Raw genomic sequence first — 17,128 nt, forward strand, 5'->3', positions numbered from 1 at the left:
CTACGTTTTGAAACAGTATACCATTGTAGTGTCAGCTAGAATGAAGCCAAGGGCGCACGTTCATTTCTCCCGTGGTTATTTGGGTTGTGTTCTGTGTCTAAAGATCCCTAACTCTGGACATCAATAGGTGTAATTAGTTCCAATGGAGACCAGGACACATTCACAAGTTGGGACTACTGAAAATCTCCTTACTTTTATCTCATAGAGGTTCAGAAAAATCACTGTCACATAGGTAAGACGGGCTATTTTAAGGACTCATTATTTCATGGTAAGATATTTTTCTTTTCATGTCAAGAAAAAGGAACATTTAAAATTTTTATGTTTCCTTTACTTTTAAATCATAGTTCTTTTTATTTTTTTTATATTTTTAGGTAGGCATGAAAGCTATCCAGGTCTATAAATGGCTTAAAAAAGTAATATCTCTTTTATTAGTGTGTATAGGTTTTCTTAAAAAGTTTTTAATGTTCATTATTTTGAGAGAGGGAGAGACAGAGCACGAGCAAGGGAGGGGCAGAGAGAGAGGGAGACACAGAATCCGAAGCAGGCTCCAGGCTCTGAGCTGTCAGCACAGAGCCGGATACGGTGCTTGAACTCCCAGACCTTGAGATCATGACCTGAGCCAAAGTCAGATGCTTAACCAACTGAGTCACCCAGGTGCCCCAGTGTGTATAGGCTTTTTTTAAAAAAAAGTGTTTATTTTTTTTAGAGATAGAGCGAGCGTATGCTAGCGGAAAGGGGCAGAAGAGAGGGAGAGAGAAAACCCCAAGAGGTCTCCAAGCTGTCAGCACAGAGCCAGACGTTGGGCTCAAGCCCACAAACTGCAAGATTATGACCTGAGCCAAAATCAAGAGTTGGACGCTTAAATGACTGAGCCACCCAGGCGCCCCTAGTGTGTATAGGTTTTAGCAGAACTATAATGAAGCATGCTAACACATAAATATTACTTGATATAGCATTTTTAATCATTGTGAAAGATAAGCTTGTTGCTTCTTGACATTTTCCCATATATCTGAATAAATAACAGCCATCGTCTCACTGAATCGTACGTAGCAAGGAGTTACATGATGGAAGTTTCATATATACGATTGTACTCTCTAATAGAAAAAAGGGAAACAATGAAAGTTATTAATATTTAAAATAGCTATAAAATACATTGCCCACTTTAAATGGCTTGATATCTTTAAGAGTCCTTCCTAAGTTTTTTGAATATTCAATTCTAGTACATATCACAGCCAAAGAGTTCCAAGCGAAGTGCAATACTTTGGTTCCATGTTTTAGGAATGATGCGGATAAACCTGGAAATAATTGGTGGGTTGAAAAAATTCTTCACATGTCCTTTGATATTATTATTTCCTTCAAAAATCTGAAAGCAAAATACAAGAAGATCTTTGATGATGATAGAATCTATATAAAAATCTTACAGATAATTAAAAAAAACAATTTTAGTTCAAGCTGAGGGCATCAAAGAACACAGATAACATGATCAGAGATGATCTTCAGTCAATTATGAAATTGCGTGCCTAACAGACCTCTTTAGGGATTCTACCTCACCAGTGATCCGAGCTGGAAAAATAAAGAAATATGACACCTGGCATGATCCCTTTATAGCTGTGTGACTTTGGTCAGGTTACTTAAGTTCTCTGATTCTCCATTTCCTCACTGGCAAAATGGGGATAATAAAAATTTGCCTCACAGAAGGTGTTATAAATAAAGACTTTTTTTAAAGTATGTAAACATATGACAAGGGCCAGATAGTAGTGGTCACCAACATTTAAAGTAAAATGCAACGATGTGGTTTTACTTATTCTTTTTGGCTAATCCCTTATATCCTCAAAGGAACTGTGTTCCTTTTTTTCCTTTTTGCATTCCCAGCAGGTTCCCCAAGATTTACATACACCGGAAGCTCAATCACTATTTGTGTATGACGATGATGCTTACCAAGACAGAAACAAATGACAACCAACCAACCAACCGACCGACCAGACACAACCCAGGAGTTTAAAAAGAGAGAAAGGTTCAAATTCATTTGCTGAGTGCTGAGCCCCAGAGGAGCGTCTGGGAAAGGTCATCCCCTTTTCCTGCGCTGCCCACCCGCCTGGCCCCGGCCTGATTTCCATTCCTGGCAGATTAGGCTCATCTCCTTCGTTTTGCCCCGGCAGCATTTTAACACAACATGACGGGCAATTAAGGAGTATAATGGTGTAGTTCATCTTGCAGGAAATCAGTTTGCCCGTCAGTGAGGCTAACAATTGCCTCCTGCGTAATAATGTGGTACAGAAAGCTTTGGGGCATGGCTACCTGATGAGTCAAGAACAAGTATACCCAAGAGAAAGCCACCATGATGTTATTTCACGGTGGGGGTCTCTAGATCCCTCTTACGGATTGCATGTTTGCATCCCGCCAGATTCATACATCGACACCCTAACCCGCAATGGGATAGTTTTAGGAGGCGGGGCCTTTGGGAGGTAATTAGGGGAGTAAATCGTGAGGGTGGGGCCTTCACGATGGGATTAATGTACTCATAAAAAGAGGGGGAGGCGCGGATCTCTCTCTCTGCACAGAATTCTAAGAGAGGAGGTGCCTCTCTGTGCCTGTTTGTCAAATGCCAAAGGCTATTTGCAAATGTAAGGCACTTTTCTCATCAGAGCAGCTTTCGAATCGCTTTGTTTTTGCCAGGACACCAGCCTGTACCTTGTCCGCCATGGAGGATTTCTGCCTGTAAGGTTTCCAATCCACTCCCTGGTCACTGTAGTGGATGGTGTAGCTCTTCACGAACATTTCCGAGGACAGAGACTTGCAGCCCTGGGTTACAATCGCAGTTATTTTCTTGATTTTGAGCAGGTCAATTTGTAACCACTGCTTGTTATTGTTTGCCTACGACAATGAACAAGGACACATGAATGAGGCAGATGTTAAAACCTTTGATTTTTTTAGACCAAGATACTCAGGAATGTACAGAGCTCAAGAGGATTTCCTCTCTGTCTCATCCCTTAAGATCCTCTGTCTCCTAGAGGATTTCCCTAGGCCTTCTTGTTTGTTGTCACAGACGTAAATAAACTTTTACTGGAGTATCTCAGTCATTGTTTGATACTGGTTTAGTTGTTTGTATCCCTTATTTTTGAGGGCTGGGACATGTATTATTTTGTTTCCAGGTACTCACCACAATGCATGGCACACGGTTGGTGTTCAACAAATACTGGTGAATGAATACGTAAGTGAATCCTACTTGAGAAAGAATAGCATATTGCTAAGTTATCTGTAAGTTTATTCTCTGAAACAAATTTGTGTCAATGCCATGAGGCTATTGCTGATGGGTTATCAGGGAAAGAATCTCAATTTAACTTATTTTAGAAAAGCCCCACTTTTCTTTCCATTGCTTATATCAACGAGGAGGAGTGCAATTTCTTCTCTTCTGATATTTCAAATAAATGTAATATTTGAGAGACTTGAGAAAGCCATACCCAGGACTGGCTATGTCATGGTAGCTGTCCTATCTTTTGGCCAAACAACATGCCTAATCACATGTTCGCTGACACATACTTGGAGAAAGAGGATGAGAAGGACTGAGTACTGGAGTAATCCAAGAGAAATTTTTACCTTTGGGAGATATATCATGCCCCATAGTCTCATTCAGTTCTATGTGAAATAGTGAAATTTGATGTATTTCTTTAACATCACTTATGTGTACATGTGTGTATGTGTATATATTTATACATAGATATATGTACATATTCTTATACTATATGAATTTTTAAAGTAAATTAATTGAATTAAAATTATTGTGTTAATTTGTTGTTAATATTGCAACACTCTAAGGAATTTGGTGGGTTTTTAAAAAAATTTTCTTAATGTTTAATTTTTATTGTATTTTTGAGAGAGAGAGAGAGAGAGTGTGAGCAAGGGAGGGGAAGAGAGAGGGAGGCTGAAGCAGGCTCTAGGCTCTGAGCTGTCAGCACAGAGCCCTATGCTGGGCTGGAACTCCAGAACCCGGAGATCATGACCTGAGGCAAAAGTGGACATTTAACCGACTGAGCCACCCAGGTGCCCCAAGGGAATTTGGTGGTTTCTTTGTGTACCTTTAAACTGTATAGTATCCAACTGAAGTTGTACCTGTGATACAGAATATAGATAGCTAGAGGGGTTTTGAAGGCATGAAAATTTTTATAGGTATGAAATAGGTAGAAACGCCTCAGTCCACCTGTGTACTTGCATAGGTCTGGCTTAGATTTTTAGTCTCTCTAAAGAGACCCTTTAAAGACATTTGATCCTAATAGAAGATTAAGTGAAATAGTTTGAACCTAGAATTCCAGATTTTAAAATGACAGCATTAAAAATTAAAATCAGCATTTCATCTTCGAAGCCATGATTATATTACAAAGACTAAGAGCAAATCATATACAGAGCAAAATATGTCAAAAAGTTGTAAAATACACGGTAGGGTGACACAGTTATACTATGAACAGATATAAAGAGTTATCTGGGAAAAATTGGATGACATTGTCTCTACTTAACTTAGTGTTTCATTTTTTAATTTTATTTATATAATTATATCAGTATAATGCAATACCTTATTACTTTTTTAATTTTAACTTCTTCAGGTTCAGTTTCCCCCTCTGTGAAATTGCATACTGAGGTGTTTGAGTGGCTTCCAATGGTTGCAAGGACCACTGACCTGTTTATCAGGAGAATGGGCTTCCTGATTCTGCCACCAGATTAAGCTAAAATGATGCAATCTTCTTTGTGTTTAAACTTAAAAGTCAAAGTCAGGAGCATATGCTTTGTAACCCCCTCACTGTTCTTATATTCTGTGAGTCTGATATGGACTAGAAATGAGTCCCAAGATACAGATGTCAGTTCCCAAGACTATCTGAATGGGGTCCAAGCTCTGCTATTTGCTCTACTCCACCATAGCTCCCCTTCCATTTCTGACAGCCTAACTTAGGGCTAGGGCCTGGAATTCTATGGAGTCCCGGGAACTAGAATGTGGGTGTCTTAAGGGAGGGACATCGGAGGATAGAAAATCAGGAAGGGTTAAGTTGACTGATAGAATTATTCTGATTTCTGATGCCACCATAATTTTTCAAGCCAGTTGAAGAGTGCAATAAAAATGAGTTGATATTAACAGATACATAGGAAGTACTCAATGGGCTAATATGAGGAGCAGTATTACTCTCTGGAAGATGCTTATTAAACTTAGGCCACTGATTTATAACCCTGGTTTTGCAGCATTTTATCATGCCTTGTCTAAAGGAATGTCACAAAGTTCTAAAAAATGGGAACATAAAACATTTAAATAGCACTATTAAGAAAATGAAAAATATTGCTAAATTGTGAAAAAAAAGAGAAAGTGTTGAAAATCTAAATCATTTATGACTTATTCAAGTTGTCTTAATTCAGAACTGGCAAACTATAGCCCAAGGGCCATATTTGGTCCCCTGCCTGTTTTTGTAAATAAAGTTTTATTGGAACATAGCCATGTTCACTTATTTGTTGTTTATAGCTGCTTTCTTGCTACAGTGGCAGAGTTGAGTAGTTATGACTAAGAATATATGGCTCACAAAGTCTAAAATATTTATTATCTGGCCCTTTGCAGAAAAAATTTGCCCGTCCCTGGTCTAAATCAAGACTAGACCAAAAACCAAGGAGATGATAACTTCTCTCTGAGCCAAAGTCAGAGCTAAAGCTATCAAGTCAAGAGACATCCTAGGTTCTCAGACCTAAGATCATAATCTGCAGAAACAGGAGGTAAGATTCCTGCTTTGCAAGATGACCATGTTCCCTGTAGTGAGGCCTGTTTTCTCCTGGAAGGCTGAGAGAACTCCTTTCATAGGCATATTTTACCTTGGCTTGCCAGGCATTCACACGGCCCTGGGCATTGAGACGGGCACGGGAGGGTTCCCAGTAATCTCCCCACCAAGATTTTTTAAACGAAGAAGCTGTGATTTGCTTGTTTTCTATCTTTCCACTTTCCATACCCAGCGGTGTGGAACATCCTGTCAAGAGAAAAGCATTAATTATGCACCGCCAGTATTCACTGCATGGTGTTTTGCACTGCAGAGGAGAGAGTATTACTAAGTAACAACAAAACAACCATCACCAACAATGAACACTTATTGCCCATGTGCCAAATCCCATTTTTAGGCCCTCCATGTATTATCTGTTGCTCCTAACTACCTCTATTTTACAAATGAGAAAACAAAAGCAGAGCAAGAATAACTTGCCTGAAGGAAGACTACTAGAAGAATCAGAAACTAAACTGGAGCCCAGGAAGTCTGATACCAAATACTGTGTTCTAAATATTTAAACTCATTTGCCTCCTTAAGAGAGTCATGGAAACTTTGGTCTTTTCTTTTAGGTAGAAAATACTCCTAAACTATCACTGTATATAAGAATATCCTCTATTTCTCTTTCTAAAAAAAAAAAAAAGCTACAAAGAAAAAGATCAGTGGTAGTCACATCCAGTATTTTATTTTTAGTCTTTTGAGGGTGATTCATGTTATGCACCATTTAGAATTTTGCCAAGATGTGAACTTGAATGTCAGGCTTTGAGGCTGGGCTGTGAATGTAAGAAATATAACTAGTGAGTGAGGCTAGCCAACCACCCATCATCATCATGTATGACACTTTGTTCTTGTTGGTAAACAATACTGACATTTTCTTGAAGTGATTTATATCTCCATGAAGAAAAAAGTTAAAAGAAAATGAAAATCTACTCTAATAATGATTATATCAAGAAAGTGAAAACTTTTCTTTTTTAATTTTTTAAAAAATTTTATTTATTTTTGAGAGAGAGAGAGAAAGACAGAGTGTGAGCGAGGGAGGGACAGAGAGGGAGACACAGAATCCAAAGCAGGCTCCAGGCTCTGAGCTGTGAGCACAGAGCCTGCCTCTGTTTGTGCATTGCTTGAACTCACAAACTGTTGAGTTCATGACCTGAGCTGAAGTCTGACACTTAACCAACTGAGCCACCCAGGCACCCCAAGAAAGTGAAGAGATTAAAACTTTTCAAAAATATTTATTTATTTTTGAGAGACAGAGAGATAGAGCATGAGTGGGGGAGGGTTAGAGAGAGGGAGGGAGACACAGAATCTAAAGCAGGCTCCAGGCTCTGAGCTGTCAGCACAGAGCCTGAAATGGGGCTAGAACCCACTAACCACAAGATCATGACCTGAGCCTAAATCGGTGCCCAACTGATTTAGCCACCCATGTGCCCCAAAAGTGAAGAGATTTTTAAAAAGTAATGCTTCTTGAATAGAAAATAGATGTTTTGAATAGGTAAACAGAGTCGAATGTCACATTCTAGAGTTGCTCGACTATAAACTGAACATACTACCATTTACCTCATGTATCACAGAGAAAGAAAAAACAGTGATTTAGGGAGCTGTATCAAGGATTGCTCCTGCCTATACAGAATTAGCATTTTATGTGGGAGATGTTACATACCACTGCTAACTGGGCTTCGACAAAATGCCCACATCCATATCCCTCATGGTATCGATAGTATAATGGATAGCATTATCTGCTTTGATAAGAAACAGATCCCAGGTTTCAGCTACTTTGTCCACTGTGAGCCGTGAGAAACCGAGAAGGTACTATAGCTTGCCAACAGGTGGAGAAATGGCAAGTTTCGACCTCCCTCCCCCGAGAGCCCTTGGGCAGCTTAAGATGGAGCCGAAGATGAGCCAGGCCATAGGTCGGATTGCTGCCTTCTTTTACCCCAGATTGCTGGACAGTTATTATTTTCTATATGCACTCTGAAGTGAAAGAATTCGGAGAGCTCTACTTTAAGAGTCAGCAAAGAAGAATAGGTGATAAGACTCTTAAGCATTTTTGTTTTATATAGTAGAATTTTATTATGGCCATTTATGATTACCTGGATTTATTTATACCACAGGTCACATCACATCCCCTGAAAAATAGCATCCTACAGGGAAAGAGCTTGAGTACCTACATAAGGCGCCAAATGGAATGAAGAGTTCAATCAAAGTTTCAGGAAGTTGACAAGGAGTTTAGATTCATTGAAAACATTCACTGAAAATCGAATATATGTAAGTGGTGTTGCTAGACTCTTCTGTTACATTAAAATCTGGGTGACCTGGAGGACCATGGAAGAGTCAGGCCTAGACTGATTCTTAGTTCTTATCGAAATGGGCTGATGCAGTTTTTCTAAGCTAGGGCCCTTCCTCGCAGGGTCAGGGCGGTGCCCATACCATCCTGGCACTGTTCAGAGATGGTGCCTGCCTGTGGCTGGTAGAACCAGTTCTGGTCTAGATCACAACAAGAGTTCACCTGAGTAGAACCGGTTCTACCGAGGTTTTTCTAGGCACCCAAGTGACTTAAGAGAACTAAAAGTTCTAGCCATTCTTCTTTATCTACTTGATTTCTCTGGGTGGCAGTTAGACAACAACGCATCTTAGCTCCTTACCGTTAACCTCACAGCCTTGTAGCTCCAAGCGAAGGGCAGGTCTATGGTAGGATCTGGTTGGAGAGATCCTAATATATCTAGCCACAATAGGTGGGTCAAACTGATTCTCTTTTATTGTAGAGGCATCCGAATTGCCATCAAAATACTAGAGGAAAAAAAGAGGAAGGCTTAGTTATGTGATAATTCTCTATAAGGTGATCTTATAATAAAATTCTGGATGACTTTACTATTGTCATATTAAGTTTTCATGTGACCTGAATTAAGTCCCTTGGTTTTAAAAAAATAATTGGAGATCACTTCAGGAAGACAAGGTAGACATATTTTGCCTTGTCCCTTCTGCTGAGTACTGCTAAAACACAAGGAGCCTCGGAAAGGTGGAGAGAAGGGAGTAGACTGGCTAGGGTTCTTGGGACTCAAGAACAACATGGTGGTAGGCTCCCTGGGTTTTATTGTTGCCTCACATACCCCAGACTGGGAAACAAAGACGCCAGCTACCAAGAAACAGGATGGGTACAGCCAAAAAGAAACAGAGAAAGCCTAATGAAAACCTGCTTTCTCTAGCCACAGGTCCAGGAATGGGCAGCTCAGCAAGATAGAAAACTTTCAGACAATAATTGATAATACATCCTGCTAAACATTATAGAAAACACCATGGCTCCTCCTCCACTCACAGCATCAAAGGCCAAGTGGGGAGCCTAGACTTCCATGCTCACGAGATTGTAATGAGGCACTCCAGCACCCTCACTGAGATTGTGTCAGAGAAGGCCAAGGAGGAATCCAGGACTTTCATCCCCACCAGCTCCTAGTAAGACTCCCACCACTGTAGCATCAGTGGAGACTATCCCATCCCCCCCAACAGCAGAGAGGAACTCCCCTTCAGTGGAGAACCTGGACTTGGAAAGTTGGAAAGAGCCAACGAGGAAAGAGCCAGCTACCACAGGAGATAAGAGCTGCAAGACTGAAAACAGAAAAACAGTAGATTAACACAAGGAAACAGAACTAGTTCTTTGAAAAGATAAAAAAAAAAAAAAGGCAAACATCTAGCAAGACTGACAAAGCAAAAAGAGGTGCAAATTACCAACATCAAATTCAATAGGCAATATCACTATAGTCCCTGTACACATCAAAAGGATAATGAGAGTATACTACAAACAGCTCTACACACACAAATTTAGCAACCTAGAGGAAATGGATCAGGTTCTTGAAAAACACTATCTAACTCATCCAACTCATCCATTGAAATAGATAATTTGAACAGACTATAACTACTAAAGAAATTGGATTTGTAACTTAAAATTTCCTTCAAAAAGAAATCTCTTGGCCCATGTAGTTTCACAGTTGAGTACTACAAATATTTAAAGAATTAGCAACATCAATGCTAGAAAATCTCTCCCAGAAAACAGGAGGGCATGCTTCCCAAATTATTTTATGAAGCCATTATTGCTCTGATACCAAACCAGAACAAAAAGTACAAAACAACAACAACAATAAAAAAAAAAAACTATACACCAACTTTCCTCATGAATAGAAGTGCAAAAGTCTTTCAGCTATGAACTCTACTTGTAACCTGTGTTCTTTTTCTAAGACTGACCAGTAGGGACAATAACTTGAGATTTTCATGATCTGTTCTAAGGTATAGTGCAAATAATTTGTTATTAGGGATAGCTAATAATAATATGGTAACTAGTAAAATAGTAAATGATTTACAGGAAAAGTGAAACAAGGTCCAAGTTGTCAGAATAATGGCAAACTGACGCCTAACATTCTGATAGCTTTCTTTAGCAAGGGGGCTAGGGAGGAAGAGAAGAGTTAGGGCAGGGATACAAGTGTTACTGGGAATAATCCCCGCTGAGCCTCTGAAAGACCCAGCAGGGAACTGTCACTCCTCCGGCAGGGCAGTAGGAAAAAAAAAAAAAGTCTAAAAAGCACATTGCCTCAGAGCTGCTATTTCCTTCAAATACACTGAAACAAAAAACAAAATAAAATGTAAAAGTTAGTATAATCAAAACTTGCAGGCCAAGCTCCAAGCTTAAGGAGCAGAAGCTCCTTAAGACAGACACAAGACTAGGGGCGCCTGGGTGGCTCAGTTGGTTAAGTGTCCGACTTTGGCTCAGGTCAGGATCTCACAGCCTCAGGTTCTGTGTGCCTCTCTCTGCTCCTCCTCCACTCATGCTCTGTCTCTCTCTCTCTTCCCCCCTCAAGAATAAATAAACAGTAGTTCTACCACCCACAAAGGGTATTTTTTTAAAAACGACACAGTGGTAGGCATAGTAACCTAGTAACCCTAGGGTGAGTCTTGAGACCTAGAGAGTGTTCACAGACCATCACGTTCCTTGTGCTGTTCCCCTTGAAGATCTGCCAGTTGGTCTGGTCAGAGCTGTAGGCCACATAGAACTCTGTGGTGTAGTAGGACTTCAGATAGTGTTTGGCACCTTGGGTCTGGATCCCTGTGAACACGACTTCCCTCTGCATGTCCACCTGCAATACAGCAAAGCCATTAAGCAGATCTGTCCTGGCCGGCCACTCGCACACCGTCTCCCTTAATACGTTATGTAACCAGCTTTCTTTCAATCTAAAAAGCCAGCACCTACGTCTTCACAAACTAACAAACTAGCTAGAGACAATCCATATTCGAGCACAGAGTACTTGGACTCGAATCCAAGTTCGACCACTTACTAGCTGGGTATGATTTTTGGAAGTTAATTAGTCCCTCTGTGCCTTCGTTTTTTCATCTGTAAAAAGGATATCTAGGACAATACTAGAACCAACTTTATAGGGTTCATTTAGAATATGTAAAGCACTTAGAATGGTGCCTACAACACTGCAAGAACAACCAAGAGAAATTACAAAATCACTGTCATTTTATTATTATTGCACAGTAAATACTCTCAGGTTAATCAGATATACCTGGATCCAAGGTTTAGGGTGATCTTCTGAAAGTTTTTCAGTGACCCAAGCATTATATGATCCACCATTGTTTAATCTTGCTAATTTGGGCTCCCAATAACCTAAATTCAAAAAAGAAAAAACTTTATTCTGAACTTAAAAAAACCCTAAAACATACAACTAGACATTTCCCAAGCAAGCTTAGCCCCAGCAAAAAGCCAGATCTCTACAGGAGCCTCTAATGAAGTTAGGACCAGGCAGTTGTCACAGACCTCAGTTACTAAGTCAGTTCATGATGATGAAATCTTGGCTTCAGGTCTGTGCTTGGTCGCTGTCAAACACCACCCACCCCCTTCTTTGCACACAGGTTTTATTTATCTTTTCTCAGCTACGTTGATATGGTTGCTACTGGGTGTGGCTAGCCCAAGGGGAGGACATGGGAGGGATTATGGGAACCGCATGATCCCTTGCAACTGACCTCTTCATCTTGGGAAGGGCTTTGAGGCAGAGTGAGGTAATTTAGAAGGATATCCTGACACAGAGTAGGTGATCAGCAAAGTTTCTGAATAGATGAACAGTTAGCACAGCAAAGGCCCCTATTAATGGGCAGTGTGGCATGTGGCCAATAGACCTTGGGAATCTGGCTGGAATATCTCGTTTGTGATCGAATGTGTAATGGGGATGAATGGGCACGTGGTCATAGAGTAAGGCATAGAAAGAAAGAAAGAAAAAAAAGGAAGGAAGGAAGGAATGAAGGAATGAAGGAAGGAAGGAAGGAAGGAAGGAAGGAAGAAGAAAGGGGATGCCTGGGTGGCTCAGTTGGTTAAGTTCTGACTCTTGATTTCTGTTCAGGTCATGATTTCACGGTTCATGGGAATTGGGCTCCGTGCTGGGTATGGAACCTACTTAAGATTCTCTCTCTCTCTCTCTCTCTCTCTCTCTCTCTCACCCCCCTTTGTCTCAAAAAAAAAATGAAAGAAAGAAAGAGAGAGAGAGTAAGGGATCCACTCCTTGCCCAATCCCTGCTGAGAGGCTGGACTGACTGTGGAGAGATTCTGAAGCCCCCCAGTTCATGGTCTTCCCTGGTAGAGATTCTTTAGAAACATAATTATACACCAGGGAGGGAGGCAGTGATAAAGGAGTGCCAAAGGGTGTTTTTGTTCCTTCTTCCTACCAGATGAGCACCTCAAGATGAGGCTGGTCTCCTGGGGTAGAGAAGAGCCTGGAGATGAGCAATAATCCATACCTTCAACAGGCAGGACTGTCACAGATGGTTTCTCAGGCTGTATACAGCGTAGTTATAGGAGGTGCCTTCCAAAGGCTATGATGCTATATGACTTACCCCAATGCCCAGAAGCCTTGATCTGCGAATCAGCTACGATACCACTGCTTAGTCCCATTGGCATCTTACATTCTATAAAAAACAAACAAACAAAAAAACCCAACCCCACAGGGCAATGAATAGTTCGTGCTTGGAAAATACATATAACAAAGTAAAAGTCCCATGGCTGAGATTATACCTTTGGCGGGTCAGTGATTCAATAGTTTCCCCTACATTGTGCAGCACTGACGGAAATATGTCTGATAAGAAGTAAATGTACGAGCAAGACTGGTAGTTTCAACATATAGTGACAGCCCAGAGGAAAGCCACTGAAGTCCTGAAATGTAGTGAGTTTTAAACTGATTTCCATCTGCTTGTATCTTAAAATAAAGCCATTTTACAACATGAAGTACTATGTTCCCAAAAGTTGACCCAAGAGTTACAGAGCTATTCACATTCCCATCAAAAAAGAAAATACCAGCCACTGAGATCTTTGGATGTGGACACAGAGCTTGGTACTCAACAGGTACTTAAAAAGTGCTGGCTGGCTGGCTGGCTGGTGCGTGGAGGGCCATATGGAAACTGTTTCTCAAATACTGAACTGCCAAGTTCAGAAACTATCCTAGTCATTGTTTAATTCCTGGTATCTTTTCCCTCCTCTACTCTAGGAGTCTGGAAAAAGTCTTCCATTCACTTTCCCATGAACCACATGTCATGAAGGAAGATGCTTTATATTGGTTCCTCAATTGAAAGGAACGCCTTTGGGCTGAAACATGTGGTTTAAGTTTCCTAGAAGACTGATGCTTGCAGGATAATCAGACCATGGGTCAGAATAAAAGCAGTTACTGCTGCAGATTATGCCTCTGTCATTCAGAGAGGTCCCAGATGAGTATTTCAAATGTAAAAGTTGATAATATTCCAGCAGGGACCATCCCGCTGGAACCATCCCATGGCTCTTGGAGGGTACCTGAGTCTATGATGAGAAACTGTGTCTGCATCCCAGCTCTCTGGTTTTCTCCAACCCCCGTGTTGAGGAGCCACCAACCAGATTTTGATGCCTTCATTTCAAGGGTTTTAAATGAACCTAAAATAGAAAGCGAACGACAACATGACATACCCAATGATTAATAGTTAAAATTAGTCAGCAGCTGTCAAAAATTCTTTAGATTCTTTAGAAATTCTTTAGAAAAGAACTTAAAAATTATCCATTTCTTTTTAGGCAGGACTAGAGATGAAGAAGCATAAAAACAAAACAAAACAGGCATACACAACATAGTTTCACAGTCCTAAGTATTAAGGTGGCCTTGAATGATTCATTATTAGGCCTCAAGAATATTGTTATGTGTTTCCTTTCTTTCTCTTCATTTTGTTAGTTTTTCTTTTTTATATGAGAAAAATAAAACTATGGGCACCTGGGTGGCTCAGTTGGTTAAGTGTCCAACTTTGGCTCAGGTCATGATCTCATAGCTTGTGGGTTCGAGCCCTGCATCAGGTTCTGTGCTGACCGCTCAGAGCCTGGAGCCTGTTTCAGATTCTGTGTCTCCCTTGATCTCTGCCCCTCCCCCACTCACACTCTGTCCCTCTCTGTCTCAAAAATAAATAAACTATAAAAGAACTTTAAAAATAAAACATCTTTCTCCCATGTTTTCAAACTTTCTATTAGGCTTACATAGTTGGATAGAGATGCACATAAATTGACTCAGAAAATCACTGAAGGACAATTCTGAAACCTCTGATTACCCACTCTGTTATTTTAATACTTCCCATTGCCAGTTTACACTTAAATTCTGCTGACTGTAATTCGTGACTATTTTACAGATGCTGAGTAAAACTTAATAGCTGGTGGTTCTCCTCTAACACAGGAGAAATATTCCAGCCTTCCACTCTCTAGTGGAGATATTTAGATTTGAAGATTTGGATGGGCCAGCCAATTCCAGCTTCTGAGGCTGAAGGGAAGGATGACAGATCTGGTAACTTACATTTGGTAAAAAGTCAGAAGTAAGCTTGACCTAATCCCCTATCTCCCTGATTTTATTTATTTATTTAATGTTTGATTTTATTTTTGAGAGAGAGAGAGAGAGACAGTGAACAGGGGAGGGTCAGAGAGAGAGAGGGAGACACAGAATCTGAAGACAGGCTCCAGGCTCTGAGCTGGCAGCACAGAGCCCGACAAGGGGCTCAAACCCATGAACTGTGAGCTCATGACCTGAGCTGAAGTCAGACACTTAACCAACTGAGCCACCCAGGCGCCCCTCCCTGATTTTAATAAAGAGGGTCTTTATAGCTCTATTAGTTTTTTTTTTTTTGGTAAGTTTTTTAAATGTTTATTTATTTTGTGAGAGAGAGAGAGACAGAGGGGAGAAAGAGTGTTCTTGGCTGGTTTATTCAAGCCAGTGGCTCACTAATAGAGCTATAAAGGGGCATCTGGGTGGCTCAGTCGGTTAAGTGTCCTACTTTGGCTCAGGTCATGATCTCGTGGTTCGTGAGTTCAAGCCCCATGTCTGGCTCTGTGCTGACAGCTCAAACCAGAGCTGTGTAACCAAACCAGTCCTGTCTGTACTTTTCCGCCTATCTGAGGCTGATCCACATAGCAACTTCCCAACCAAAGTTCTGGCGAGGGGCTGACTGCCTTCACTAGCTTCTGAGAGCATTTGTGAAAGCAAGGCTGCTTGTTAAAAATGCAGAGTCCTGGGCCCTTGCTCAAGATCAGTCTCTGAAAGCAAAATCTCTGCCTTAGCATTTATGTTTTAACCAGCTTCCTAGAATTTCACTATGCTTGTTACAGTTTGAGAATCAGCGGCACCTAGCACCCACAGACTACTCATACACCTACAGTGCACAGATATGCCTATAAACAACAGCTCACTGGTACATAAATCCTTTGTGATGGTTTGTTTGTTTCAACCTTTTCATTATTTTGTACATGAAAAGCTCTAAATACCCCTCTTATTTTTTAGCTTTTATAATCCTTAAAACTACCCCCCCACCACTGCCCCAACAGCCTCATGACTCAGTTTAAGATTAAGATTCCTGTAGTCACATGCCCAAAGGTTCAGGGTCAGAGTGCGCAGAACTGAATTTACGGATTCAAGAATTCCAAAACCCTAGTAAGTTTTTAATCTTCTTCCCAACAGAAAGCTGCTAAAGCAGCCTGAGCCCCGTGGGACTCATTTTGTAATCTGTTTGAGACCCAGCCTATGTGACACAGAGCGGTTTGGAAAAAAACTGGGTCAGATGTAGCATCTCCATAGAACCAAGTTGAGCCTGTGTGGAGCTGCATGCATTACCTACACTGGCTGACTTTTTCAGACTCTGTCTGCACTTCGACGGAAATGGCTGTGCCCAGGATCTGTGCCAGAGCCCACGCCTGACCCTTAGGAAGCACAGGACGGAATGAGGGACAGTTACATTGCGAAGACTGCCTTCTCTAGCCATTTTTGCCATCAGGGACCCCTTTTCATCGTGCAGATCTTTACCAGGCAGAAGGGGCCAGACCCCTAGCTGGTGCTGTTGAGTGCCGTTTTCCAGCAAGGTCTGGCCGTGAAAGTGAACCACATGAATGTCTCGGGAGCCGCCCATGTTCAGCAGGTGCAATCTCACCCACTCTTGCTTGTACATTCTGAGGCCAGGCAAGCTGTAGATCATCCCATTAATGGCTGAAAGGACAGAGTTTCGATCGATTAGAAATCTGTGTACACAAGCAGAGGGCTGGGGAGGAAGTATGAGGCGCCCTGTTCGCCACCCGTCTTGCCATGACTCCAGCTGTGCGGCCCCCTGGGTGCCCTGCTATCAGGGAGAGGCTAAGCCGGGCGCTCCAGCTCCTCCTCACGCCAGCGCACAGCAGCTCCCCACGTGCTTTATCACTCTCCGCCCTGGACCTCACACCTCTGCTCTGTGCTTCACTCACTTATCCTTCCTTGACATTTTCCTGCACTACAAACACTGAAAGACTAATATGAGCCAAGAAGTGGACTCCAGTGGTTAGAGGAGAAAGACTGAGGGGACACACAGCACATCACCCCCAGGCCTAGCTAAATTCAGAGACTGTTCCAGGCAAAACAAGGAAGGCAGACCATGAGGGTTCATGCCCATTCTGTCATGTGTATTATAGTTCCTCTGCCCCCTTTGCAGCTTAAATGTCTGGGGTTCACAAATTTAGCTGAGATCGAAGTGAGACAATTTTTTATAATTATAAATAAATATTATCTAATAAATTATATTAAATTATAAATTAAGTTATATAAATATTATTTAATAAGTTATTACAATAAATTGTGAATAATTCGTAGTATTATTCTAAAGTAAAAAGAACTATATGGAATTTCAGGAACTGAACAAGTGAATTTTGGGAGCAAAAGGCATTGAGGTCATTTTGGCACCTTTAAGGTTATATCAGGTATGAGAGTATGTATCTTCCGACTCCTAACACCAGGCCTAACTCCCTCACCTGTGTAGGAAATAGATCTCTTAAGAGTGAAAAGTGTCTCAAGTGATTA

General features: G+C 41.2%; 1 protein-coding gene across 1 annotated transcript in view; it reads right to left on the reverse strand.

The window, feature by feature from the left end:
* Positions 1-938: 938 nt before the first annotated feature.
* The window catches only part of F5 (coagulation factor V), a 70,872-nt gene continuing 54,682 nt past the window's right edge, over positions 939-17,128 (reverse strand). The window contains exons 19-27 of the mRNA XM_029933349.1: positions 16,109-16,288; positions 13,600-13,716; positions 12,654-12,725; positions 11,333-11,433; positions 10,748-10,903; positions 8,426-8,570; positions 5,842-5,993; positions 2,692-2,874; positions 939-1,363 (exon numbers count right to left, since the gene is read on the reverse strand). Of these exons, the coding sequence (XP_029789209.1) occupies positions 1,217-1,363; positions 2,692-2,874; positions 5,842-5,993; positions 8,426-8,570; positions 10,748-10,903; positions 11,333-11,433; positions 12,654-12,725; positions 13,600-13,716; positions 16,109-16,288 (1,253 nt within the window). The 3' untranslated portion in view covers positions 939-1,216. The remainder of the gene's footprint in view (positions 1,364-2,691; positions 2,875-5,841; positions 5,994-8,425; positions 8,571-10,747; positions 10,904-11,332; positions 11,434-12,653; positions 12,726-13,599; positions 13,717-16,108; positions 16,289-17,128) is intronic.

This window comes from Suricata suricatta, chromosome 3, assembly GCF_006229205.1.
Source record: "Suricata suricatta isolate VVHF042 chromosome 3, meerkat_22Aug2017_6uvM2_HiC, whole genome shotgun sequence".
NCBI lineage: Eukaryota > Metazoa > Chordata > Mammalia > Carnivora > Herpestidae > Suricata > Suricata suricatta.